This window comes from Corvus cornix, chromosome 19 (genome assembly GCF_000738735.6).
Source record: "Corvus cornix cornix isolate S_Up_H32 chromosome 19, ASM73873v5, whole genome shotgun sequence".
Classification (NCBI taxonomy): domain Eukaryota; kingdom Metazoa; phylum Chordata; class Aves; order Passeriformes; family Corvidae; genus Corvus; species Corvus cornix.
The window spans coordinates 9,048,149-9,061,213 of record NC_046348.1 but is presented as its reverse complement, the minus strand read 5'-3'; the positions used below and the strand labels follow the sequence as shown (position 1 = coordinate 9,061,213).

Genomic DNA, 13,065 nt, shown 5'->3' with positions numbered 1-13,065 from the left:
CTTACAGGAAAGGGATAAACCTTGCTTTTTTTCCAGCCAGGAGATTTAGATAGTGTATTTTTAAACATGAAACTCTATCCTTCTTCATCCCATCCCTCATTCCACCCTCAGTGAGGAAGGGGGAAGTAGGTAAAGTGTCTGATGCAATTTTATCATTTTAATTTTCTATACACAGAAAGTCACTGATATCTCTTGGGTTTATTTTGTCTCAGCTTCATTTATCCCAGGGCCAGCTACTGCAGCAAGCAAAAACAAGGAGTGCAAAATCATCACGTTATGGTACAATTAATTAGGAAAAAATAACTGAAAAAGTAGAGAAAAAAAAAGAAGTAACGCTAAAGAATTCAGCACAGTTGTCTGAAGCCAGACATTCCCTTTCTGGCATGTCTCAGACGTGTTTTATATCACTTCCACTTTTTATATCACATTTTGGTAATAAAGCAACTGGTGTAATGATTTGTAATTGATAATAAATACAATTATTTGCTCTGAAGTTTGTTCAGATGTGACTGTTTATAAAAGGATTCTCAATATGGCAGCATAACATGATGAGGGTTAGAATAAATGCCTATTGCACAGCTTATTAAAAGCTTAAATAGTTTTATTAAACATAACAACATGAAATCAAAGTATTTCAGTTTTCAACTTGCTAAAACTCAGAGTCAGCTAAGAAACTGAGAAAATTCCATCAGAACTTTGAACGGTAAATCATCTTCATTCCATAATTTCCTTTGGAATTTCTCCCTAGCTCTGGGAAATGGGAACCTGGGTGAGTTTTTGCCTTGGCATTGCTCTCTTGCTGTCACCGAGCACAGCCATCTGGTGCTGTCTCTTCAAGGTTGGGTTATCCTGTAATTTGTGGATTCTCTCTCTCTCTCAATTAGCATTCCATCCATATTATGTGAAGGAAATAGTGGAAAACAATTGCTTATATAAATATCATAGGGAAAAAATGGTCATCTTTAAAGAAATTAGGTCTTTTGAACAGAAAGGAGGTACTAAGTTGGTTTTCTCACACTTAAAGCATTTTAATAAGACTCTGCTGTAGTCTTTGGAAGTGTAATTACATTTTCTTCATGATACAAGATTTTCTACCTGTTTCCATCCATATTCTATCCAAAACTAACCGAACAAAAGCTTCAGTTGAAGCGTGGATCCACCTGGGCCAATTTGTAATTAAAATAAAGAGAATTTGGTAATTTGCAAGTATAATCAGGTCAATATAGTATGTTGTGGAAAAAGAAAAAGCCTGTGTTATGTTTGGAAATGTTTAATGGGCTCAGCTAAGTGTCATTTGCCTGATGTTTGCAGACAGAGCAACTGAGGCAGAGAAGAAAAAATAGTGTCCAAAACATCAGTGATCATCATTTAGAAATTGAATTCTAAACTCTCAGGCAGATCTGACCACTCTCCAATGACTCTTCAAATTTACACTCAATACATTCTAGGTTTTAAATTATGTTGGCTTTGGGTTATGCAGGAGATTTAGCTTTCAATTAAATATTTAAGCAGTGCAGTAGTGCTGGACATCTTCTAGACTGGCCTTTGACTCGGGGACTGGATGTGCTGACTTTATAGGAGATCATTCAGTTCAGACAATTTAATTGGGTTTTACCACTGTTCAAAGATGATATATTAGGTCTAGAAGGGTGGTTGGTTCTACCAAATGGACTCTGTCCCCAAAATTGTTAATCAAACATTAATTAAATACAAAAAGTTAAAGGCTAGTCCCTTATATGGAGCTCAAAAATGTTTTTGGCCTATAGTACTAATTTAAAATAGGGTTTTTTTTCTGTAATATTCTATTCTTTATTGGATTTTTGCATCTTTGCATGTTGAAGAATGTATGTCTTATATTTGTATCTTCACGTGAGTGTTTTTTTGAGAGGATCCCTTCATTCATTGATGTTATGCTCATGTCAGATTTAGCTCACTGAATTATTTTTTATCAGGCTGGTATCCTTTTAATTGTGTGGGTCTATGGCTGAGTGCTTTATACATCCTTCAGTGCTGGACCTTTTCAGGTAATTCATTGCCTTGTTTCACCTGTTTCAACTACCTAGAACTTAATCGCTGAGTCAGAGTATGAAAAGAAAACTGAACCATTGGCATTTACAAAATCAATTATTCGGAGATTTTGTGGATGATGTTACTTTCCAAATGAGACTCAAAGAAGCCTTGAACATGTGAGCTCTAAATTTGCCTCCTGTTGCTCCTTTCCAGATTTTATGCAAATGTCTCTACAGCAATGGCTTTTTAAAGGGAGATATCTATTAAAAATGCCCTCGGATTAATGGGTTAAAAACTATCCACTGTGCAAAAATACTTGAACAAAACGTAAAATCAAATCGTGGTGTAACTTGTTGGGTGGCCAAAAGCACTCAGCTCTAGATCTGGTGATTTGAGCATCAAATACATTTGAAGTAAGTTAGGCCTCTCTTTCCTGCATCTGTGCAAGCTTTTAAAGGGGGGAAGAAGATTTCTGGGTTATACAGTTGAATTTCCTGGTGTGTTTCTGTCCTAGCAAAAAGGCTGAGTAATTGTCCCTAAAAGGTTGTGATTGCACCTGTTGGTTTTATTTGACCTCCTCTCAGTAACTTTGTAAAACTGCCCCACTCGGCCCTTCCGTGTTCCATGGAAAACCCCCACCTATGATTGATTTCGATGCTAATTCCCTTTTCCTGTCAATTCTGACTTCAGTATCTGCTGCAGCCTCAGCTTTGGCAGCAGATTGGAGGCGGGGGCCCTGAGCTGTGCCTAACCCGAGCTCTGACTCTGAGCCCAGCTTGCACCGATGCCCCCCCGTGTGTCCCAGCATGCGGAGCCCTCCTGCCAGCTCCCGCCTCCGGGGCTGTGCCCTGGGCAGAGCTGCTCCCCTGGCAGGGCCTCAACTCCTCCAGGGTATCAGCAAGGGTTCTAACAAGAATTTGTTCACTTTCTGCATAAATCTTAATAGCATGATATACAGTGTACTTGTTGGGAATTGAGTTCTCATCTAATTTCTGTGCATTTTTCCCCTTTACGTGAAGACCTTACCTGTTTGGAGCAGGATGTTTTTCCATAAAAGCTCCCTGGTGAGTTCCCAGTTCAAACCCAGCATGCCTATACTCCATTTGCTGTCCTCGCTGAAGATAACTCTGTGCTTAGACTTTTTAATTTTGGATTAATTTTTTGTTTTCATTTGTTTACCTGCATGGCTGATCCATAGGTTTCCACCCACGTAATTTCACTTTTAAACTATGGATGCGTGTTCACCAGCAAGCATTGCAAGGAAATGAATTCACTGTTTTTTTTTCTTTTTTTTTACCTTTGAGAGTGCATTTAATTTTTAAGTAGCAGGGAAGTTGAAAAAATAAATTACTTCTAAGTGGGCAGAAATGATTGCAATGTTTTTCCATACAAGCCTCTTCTTTTTTTTCCTATATTGCTTCCTTTATTATTGTAGCACTAAGTTGCTTACAGACAGAAAACATCGATGATGACCTCTGAAAAATAAGCCAGATTAGCAGTGAGTAGGCAGTAAAGTACTGCAGTGAGAGGTGAAGCAGTAAAATGGGCATTGAAAAAAAAAAAGAAAAGCTGATTACTTTGGAGAAAAAAATCACAGAATGGTCTGGGGTGAAAGGGACCTTCAAGATCATCTCATTCCAACATGGGAAACAGTTCCCTTAAAATTGGGGTATTTGAAATAAAAGGGGGCTTCATTTTAATGTGAAAAATTGCTGCATATTATAAGAGCAAAAGAAAGTTTGAACAAGTTTCTTGATGTTGGAGCTTGGTTCAGTATTTGGGCAGTGCTGCATCACCTCAGTCACCACTTTGTAATGGGATTGGGTTTAGGTGCTGGAAGTTTTGGATAATAAGAATGGAAGAAGTAGGAACATCTTAAAAAATTTTAAAACTTCCAGCTAGGAGTTTTTTGGGAGTTGGGTTTTGGAGGTTTTTCTTGTGGGTTTGGGATTTTCTCTCTGTTTTCAGTTTTGCTGAGGATATCTATTAACTATGCCCACCAATATCTTTTAGAATATTTGTACATGGCTCTTGGTTTTATTCTAGATGTTGGCTCCACATGTATCACCCTCAATGTCTCTATCAAAAATACTCTCTTCAGGAAAAGAACTCATTAAGAGCTTTGTAGGACATAGAATTCCTAGAGAAAGGCTGATGAGGGATATGGGAGCTGTACCAGGAGAAGCAAAGGCCCCTTTGCCTTATTCCTGGAGAATTTCTAATTCCTGAAGTACCTCCCTAAGAACCATTTCTAAATGTAGTTTATGATGCACCAGAGAGTTTTGCCTGATGGTGATCTAAGAAGTGCAAAGGCTTTGAAGGAAGAGTTTTGGCAGTGGATTGTCTGAGCAAAGGCTGTGTGGGTCACCCCTGCAAGAAGCAGGAGACGTCAACCAGAAATTATTTTAGACTGAAGCAAGATTAAAAGGCCGAGATTAAAGAGGGGAATATATGAAATAGGCTCCAAAATTGTTGCCTGTCTTTCACAAGACTCTTTTGTGGTTTGTTTAATGCCAGTGCTAGCTCAAAAGTATGGTCCTTACTAGTCTACAGAGAAATTAGGATAAAAAACAAACTTTGGGTGAGGGAAGAAATCATGTTGTTTCCATTAAGGTCTTAATGAGACCTACAATTCTGTAGACAAAATGAATGTTGATTTGACAGCTAAGTGCCTGGTGAATAAAGGATCCTACCATTGCTTTTTGTGCTTTTTCTTGCTTTATTCATAATCTGACAACTGGAAACATATTTGTTTTCGTGTTTTAGGCACAATGATAATTAAAATATATGGACTTAGAGACAGATTTTTTTTTGTAATTTTATGTGTAATTGCAAATTTCATGCAATATTTTTCTCCTGATACTTTTGTTGCTGCGTGTGTAGTCAGGATAAAACTTTTTCTTTCAGCAGTCATAGATGTTTCCATTTCAGTGGGTTTAGTGTGGAATAAGTGCTTTTGTTTTTATGAATCTCATATATTTGAAGCCTGTTTGTTGGGAATATAAAATCAATGTGATTCTCAGTCTTTGCAGACTGGTACTATTTGACTATAAATATTTGAATATATAATAAGGCAGTTCCTTCATATCATATATGTGCAATTTATTTATTGTTTTAAAGTCATGTCACTTGTTTGACAATGAATTTAAAGATACATTTAAGAGCGAGAAGAATTTTATGAGACATAAAGCTCCATCATAAACTGTGCAACCTCTGGTTTTCATAATATTTTGAAAGTATTAATTCTTTCTAGTAAAATAATAATTAAAATGTAAACTAGTTAAAATATTGTAACTATTTAGTATTTTTACAAAGAGCTAACACAATGCATTTCCAGAGATTATGGCAGTTTGATGTGTTACAAAGTCAAGAAGTGGGAGCTGTGAATAGTTTCAGTAGGTCTTAATCTGTTCTTACTGTGTTGGCAACATGAAAGAACTCGCATGCTGAGCTCGGTCTCTTCATTGCTTTTTAAGTACTGACAAAGTGATGTCTTAATTTTCTTCTTTCGTTTCCTCCCTTCTCCTTTTGTGCCATTTCAGTAGAAAATGTCAGTTGGCCACGTCTGCATCTACATCTCAGTGCTCCTGCATTTAAAATAGAAATAATCCTCCAAAATTATGTTAGAGAATTTAATAATAATACAAATTTCCCCAGATACACTGTATTCCTGATACAGATTTCTGCACAGATCTAATTGGGGTAAAACTACTGCCGTGTCTCGCTGAATTCCAGGTGGAGTAGATCCAGGGAGGAGAAAGCAAACTGCCTTTTCATCTTCCTGGTGTCTTAAATACAGTGCTGTTGTTCCTAATTTTTGAAAGAAATGAAGAGTGAAATTATAATGGGGAATGTTTGGTCCCAGTTGCTTCACTGTCTGCTGGTTTGAACATTGACTCCCAACAATCTGAATTTCTTCCTGCATCCCTTGTCAGGAAAACTATGGTACAATCTTTTGGAAGTTACTATATTATGAAGATATTTTCAAAGTAACTGTTTTAAAAAGTGAGGCCAAATGTGCCTAAATTTCAGCTCTTGGAATAATTTATGAAGTGCTGACAAGCCAAGAGCAAGGAAAGAGCAGGAGTTCATAGCAGAAACAAGTCATTCACCACCTACCTTCAACATTATTGTTTAGTTATCATTTATAAAGCTGAGAGGGTGTTTGCATCTGCAGAGTAATGTGGATTTATAGTTTCCAAGTTGTTAAAATATCACAATGACATGTAAAGATATTTTTCTAATGGCATTACTGTTACTGAAAATAACTGGGCTTTGGAGGTTTGCTGAAGGAATGAAATTTGAGTTGGAATGTATTGATGAAAACTCAGGAATGGAGTAGAATGATGGTCAAATGAAAGATTCCTCAGTTACAAGAGAGTTCAGAATAGACTTGTTGACATCTCATCAGTATTTTCAGAAATCTTTCCAAACCAATAGGATGCACAAGTCTTTTTTGTTTGTTTGCTTGTCTTTGTTTGCTAGCAGGGCTGAGTTTAACCACATGAGTAATCGTGTTTTACAAGGGCTGCTCTTTCTGTCTACAAAACATCGTCCTCGAAGGGAAAAGCTTTTGGCACTGAAACCAACATTTAAGTGCTTGCCTTGATAGATGTACATCCTAAAGACAAGATGTAAATAGAACTGAGCTTAGACCATTTCCTCTAAGGCTGTTTATAATTGTATTTGGTTGTACACAGGTCTTGGGACTCAGAGTGTGGAGAACTCTGGAAAAATGTGTTGAGTCCCAGGTTCACTTCTGCTTCAAGGCTTGAAGTCAGTTCTGTCCCTGTAGAAGTTTACTCCAGTTTATAGCTGAGAATAGCATTTGCTTCCAATTTTTTTCCCATTTTAAATTACTTCATTAACCTCGAAAAATCATTTTAATAACCTCAGACTGTGTTGAGTAAAAATTGAGAATATTAAGAATATTAGGACAGTACAGAAAGATTCTTTTGTCAAGAGGAAGTGAATATGTCTGAGTCATACCTGTGCCCTTGGTTTGCTTTGTAGGGGTTGATGGGTGACACTGTCCTGAACAATCTTCTATATTAAACCAAATCATTTACTGATTGAAGTATAGATCAGTAAGCAGCACGACTCTCATTCGTGGATACATTTATATTTTCATTTCTGAAGGAATATGAGTGTGTGAATACTTGGAAAGTGAGAGCTAAAATAATTCTCAATATACAATTTGATTAAAAATACTGTTTCTGTGACAGATGATCATTTTGAAGTGAAAGAAATCTGTTCTGATTTTTTATTAGTAGCTAATAAACACTTGTTAGTTAACACAATCTCAATTTGAATATTCTAATACAGAGTGTGATGTGCCACTGCAAGCAAGGGAATACATTTATAGTCAGGAACTTTTTGGAACACAGATTTCTGACCCAGTCATCTGTAGCTGGAGGTTTAACAGTTGGATATTAAATGCTTTGTGGTGGTTCAATACCAGAGTTACCGACTGTAAATTCCAACTGCTCTTTTGGGACATTCCAGCTTCTCCTCATGTACGAGCTTCAGCTCTGATCCACATCCATGGAAGTTTGTCTGAACCTTTCCATGGATTCTGGTCATTGTGATGGAATTCCTTTGGAAAGAGTTTTTTTGTTTTAATTTCTAATTGATACACGTGACTGTAGGCTTGCCATGTGTGTGATCTGTTAGTATAAATTAAATATCATAACTCTACAGTGTTTTAATTGATTTCTTCTGTTTAAAAATATTCTTCTAGTGCTGAATTCCATTGTAACACTTGCACTCCTTTGTTTGCACATAAATATATGCACACACACTTCTCAGAACTGGAAATTGTTATGTAAAAACCAGGTTAATGGGATGGTCGAATAACAGGCTGAAATTGTGTGGAACAGGAAATTAGGAGAAGAAAAATGGAAAGGAGGGGTGGGTAGGAAGAGAAGGGAGCAGTGAAATAGAGTAGAGAGAAAAATACGAAAAAATTTGATTAAATGGACTAGAACAAGGGGAAGATGAAAGAGGAATCTTGCGTGGGTTTCTCAAACAGCTTTTCTCTTAAAGAAAGGGTGAAATCCTGATTTAATGAAATGAGGCATGGACAATGCTCTAACCATAGTTCTGAGCTTCTGCAGAGCAGAATGTTATGTTCCTGCAGGTGCCTGTGAGGAGAAAGACAGGATGTCTCAATAAACATCCTCACACACCCCTGGATCTGCTCCATGCTCATCGTGGGGTCAAGGCAGCGTGTCTTAATCTGCTTTTCCATGATCGAATTCCTGATGTGTTCTAACACGTGGCTCATGAGTGTGTGCATCGTTTCCTTGCCCTGTACCCTCTGCATGTCATTCCCTCCCTCCCTTTGTCACACATATCTGCTGATTATTCCTTTGGAAAAGACAAGGAAATATCAACCACCTGAAATGACTGACCCAAAATCTGTATTTTCATTCCCAAGGGATTTAGGATTTCTTTGTATTTACTTCAAAAGTTGTTTCTGTTGAATGCAAATATTCAATATTGGGTCTTTTAAACAATTCAATTCTCCGTTATGAGCCAGTGCCTTCCTCAAGTTAATGAGTTCAGTATTCCAGGGGAGTTTGGGACCTGTTATTGGAAAACACTGAGCATCTATAAATCCTGCTGGCCCTTCTGGGAACTGCAGATATTCACCATTTCTGAAGTAATATCTTTAAATTGCTGTTAAGCAAGGGATATTTTAATTTTTTGAGAATTAACTTGCATAATTTTATTTTGTTCTTTCTTTAAAGCAAATCCAAACCAGCTCCACAGATTTCACCCAGTAAGTCTGTGGGAGGGGAGTTTTGTGTCGCTGCAGTCTTTGGATCTTCAAGGTCATGGTTTGCCAACAATTCTGGTCTCAAACGAGAAAAAGGTTGGTACCTTACAGGATTAGGATTTGCATTTAAACTTAAATTCTTATTTTATGACGGGTCCTGAGCAATTGGTGCTTGTTTGTGGATTTTGTTCTTTAAACTCAATGACAGTGGAGATTTTTAGAAACATGCTTGGGGTGCTTCTGGTAAAATTTGCAAGAAATTTTAATAAGTGAAATGAATAATTGATCTTTTATTATGATGCAGTGACAGAAACCCAACTTTGATAGTTCAGTCCAAAGGTACTGTGTGAAGTGGCACTGAAAAAATTGTGAGATAAAGATGAAACACCTTTGCTAAAGCAATTGTACAACATATGTTTGGGAATGTGTAATCACCTGAGTACAACTTGGTGAGAAATTTGTTCCACCTTCTCTTGTACGAGATATTCATACAATTGTGTGAAAATTATGTGTTTTGTACCATTTTTTCTCTGTCTCTCCAGCCCTTTCACTTCTTTTAAATCACATTTTTAGCTGCAAGCAAGAGACCTAAAAGAACACAGTCTGCTATTTCTGCAAAAGCTTTTTCTGTTCCTGCTGTGCTGTTGCAATGAGATTTTCTCTCTCTTTGCCCCCAGATCAGTCCAAGCAGTTTGTGGTGGAGTCGTTGTACATCATCAGCTGCTACGGGAGCCTGGTGGAGCACGTCCTGGAGCCGCGGCCGCTCAGCACCGCGCCCAAGATCAGCGATGACACCCCGCTGGAGATGGTCACCTGCCCCAGGGCCAGCTGGACTTTGGTTAGGTACCTCATTCCTGGAACTTTTCCTTCCTTTTGTCCACAGAATGCTCATGATCTTTCTTTTTGAACGATCTTTTTGCGTCGTGGTTGTCACGCATTTAAAGACTCTTAAAGTTCTGCATTGGAGGAGAGAAATTCAAGCCTTCCTTTCCATACAGTTCTGTCACTGTCCATGTCCCTCAATGAGAACTAAGCATTTAAATCCTTCTCTACATGTGGAACTACGTGAACATGTCTATGAATCAATAGAGATTCTTAGTAATTGGAGATTTTAAATGATCGGGTTGTAATTTTCTTTTTATATAAGGACTAGAAACAATTATTTTGGTAGTGTTGAAGTAAAGAATTCTGGTGTGAGACATGAGCAAGGTTCCCCCAATGAAGGATTGTGAGTTATCCTGTGAGCAGCTGAAGGTACCATTTCTTAAGACAGTAGAAGAAATTATTCCTGACATGTGGAAGAAAGTAAAGAAAAATTGATGAGAAAGTGTTGTCAGTGCTTTTGACGTTTTAAAATATTTTTCTATTGATTTTTCTTGGCTCCTACATTCCTTAGTGCTGCTTATGGCTGGACTGGAGTGATCAATACTTGATTTACCCAGCTATTTAGGAATGGCCCACCCTAATTAAAATTACAACACAGACTTCAGGACCATTATTGTTGAAATGAGTAGGTTGTAATGGAATTGAAAATTCTAATTGGATCAATAATCCATAACTTTACACAGCTTTATTTTCACAGTTTGGAAATGCTCAATGACTTTACAGGATGGAAGCAGTGCTAGTTAACTGAACAAAAAAGTTCCCCAGTTTCTCTTGTGTGTTTATATAACGTCAGCATGACATACAATGGTCCTGAACATATTTACCAACTTAATCTAAACCTCCTTCCTGGGGTTTTTTACGCAATCCCTGCTGCAGTCAACAACCAAGTATTGTCTTTGCCTCACAATCTGCACGATTTGGCCCTGCTGCTCCACTGCCTGTGGTGGATTGCAGTGTTTGAACAAGCTAATTTAAATAATTACAAACATTTTGTGAGCTTGTATAGATAATTGCATGTGATGACAGAAACACTGATTTACATTCTCTGTATTAGCTTAAATATTAATAGTCTTGTGTTTTACCTCAGAACTCCTCAGTGGAATGAACTCCAACCACCATTTAATGCAAACCATCCACTGCTCCTGGCTGCAGATGCTGTGCAGTACTACCAGTATCTTCTGGCTGGCTGTGAGTAGCTGACAACTTCTTGTCTTGTCTCATGTGCACGTTTTAAGCAGAGGGTGACTTTCTGAGTTGATTTTTCAGCCAATTTCAGTGTATGTTCAACCCCAGAGTAGGGCTGTGTGTAACTGTGTTGGTAAGGGTAGAGCAGTGAATGTAGTGTTGGGACTTCTGACATGAAGCAGAGTTGTGAGGCTGTGGGAGTGCTTGGCTGGCCTTGAGAGTGACCCACCAGGTCCCATGAAATCTTCAGGGTTTCCTCACCTCATTCCTCCTCATCCTTTTAGTCATTTCCTCCTGTGAATTCCATACTCAGTGACAAGCGAGTGCATCTGCATTTCCCCTCTCCCTGGGAACTCCTGGTTGCTGGGCTCCTTCCAGCCAGAGTTTCAGACAGCTGCTTCCCTCAGGAGCCTTGGCACTGCTTCCAGGGATGGTTGCCCACCTGCCTGTGTCTTGCCCAGCCACATCATTCCCAGAGAGTAAATACTTCATGGCATGGCACATTCAGAAACATTTATACACCTATAGCTATATATATGTGGTGTATCTATATTATATAAAGACACAACCCATGTAGTTTATAATGGTTTCATAGAAACATGAGTATTGTTCTTTTATTTGACAGTAAGACGACTAACAGTGAGGAGCAAGTTCTGTCTAGGATCAAAGTGATGCAGCAGTTGAAGTCTCACAAGGGAACAACTCCTGGCATCTGTCAGGGTGCTCCTAGGGAAACAAAAGCCTGTGCACAGTTGTCAGTGCAGGCAGCATTGTGTGACAGGGGCATTTCAAATGCACCAAGTGGCCATGTGGGACAGGAGGCACTTTGGATGGGACTGGTAAAAGGGGCGCTGGTGCCACATTGGATCTGTTGCTTCTACCTGTCCATCTGCTGCATCTGAGTGTTATGGAAACCTGCAAGGTTGGAGTCTTCCTTCTTCCTTGCTGCATAGAAAATTGGGATAAAACTCAAAAGGTACAAAAGAAAATGAAAAAGTAATTAGTAGTGCACAGCACCATTAGATTTGCATTTTGGCTTGGTTTTTTTGCTAGATTCCTGCCTTGTTTCACTTGTATCCCACATAGTGAAATCAAGGATAGATGGAGCTCATTTTGTGTATTTTATTAACAATTTATTAACAGCTCAGATAGTGTTACCCAGTACAGTAGACACGTGTGTACAAATACACATTTTAAATGGTTTAGTACTGAAAACTTTTTAAAGAAAGAAGAATGAATGGTAGCTAAGTTCCAACAATTAATGAACTTGTGTTACTTGACTTCTAAGACTTATAATTCAGGTTTTAATTCACGCAATAGGAATTCTTTAAGCTGGATGTGAAATGGAAAGAATAATAGAATGATAACCACTAAAGACAGAAGAGTATCTAGAGGACAGTGCAGATGGCAATAACAGAGAAATTTGTGTCTGATAGTCTTTGAAGTTTTATTTGTTTTCTGGATTTATTCAGTCTGAAGCTCCTCAGTGAAGTCCCTGCAAACATGGACTCAAAGCAACTTTCCCACAAAAGGCACCTGTTAAAGAGCTGCTAAGCCCAGCTCCGTGGCTCTGCTTACCTGCAGCTCTGCCCTGGGCTGGCTTTAGCTGCAGCCTGGGTTTGCCGTGCTCTCGCTCCCGTCGGGGACTTTAATTGCCAGCAAATGGCTAAGTCAGGGCTGAGGGGGGCTGTTCCATCTGTCTGCCACGTCAGTGCTGAGAGGAGCCGTGGCGCCGTTTCAGGGTCACTATTTGTATCTGTCTCTCGGAGGTAGAATGCAGCAGTTTCTCTCCGTTTCTGTATAGCATTTCTGCCAATTGTTTGGCTCCATTAAGTGTGCAGGGGAAATAAAAGCCTGAATGACCAAGTCACAAGGGGGTATGGATAGACCCTTTCTTTGTCCACACTCAGAACATTGCATTAGGTCTCATTATCCATTTATAATAAGTGACCTTTGCCCCCTGGGTCATTGAAAAACCCTCAGTGTGCTTTTTAGCACAGAGTACCTCTGTCAGCAGCCGGGCAGAACAATGAGACGTCTGGCGGGCTGCTTCGAGGGCTGCACGGCCAGGTTTTCATAAATAAGAGGTTTGATGCCAAAACACAGGGCCAAAATCTTCCTTAGTCTTTGAAAAATATAAACCAGCCTGGTGACTTCTTGTGTTAAACAGAATATTCCAAAAAATCCTGCGATAGGTTATTGAC

At 38.7% G+C, this 13,065-nt stretch overlaps 1 protein-coding gene across 1 annotated transcript in view; it reads left to right on the top strand.

The window, feature by feature from the left end:
• The window catches only part of BCAS3 (BCAS3 microtubule associated cell migration factor), a 300,122-nt gene that overhangs the window by 100,979 nt on the left and 186,078 nt on the right, over nucleotides 1-13,065 (top strand). Inside the window, 4 exon segments of the mRNA XM_039562815.1 lie at nucleotides 3,030-3,074; nucleotides 8,763-8,887; nucleotides 9,469-9,634; nucleotides 10,764-10,864. Coding sequence (XP_039418749.1) covers nucleotides 3,030-3,074; nucleotides 8,763-8,887; nucleotides 9,469-9,634; nucleotides 10,764-10,864 — 437 coding nt within the window.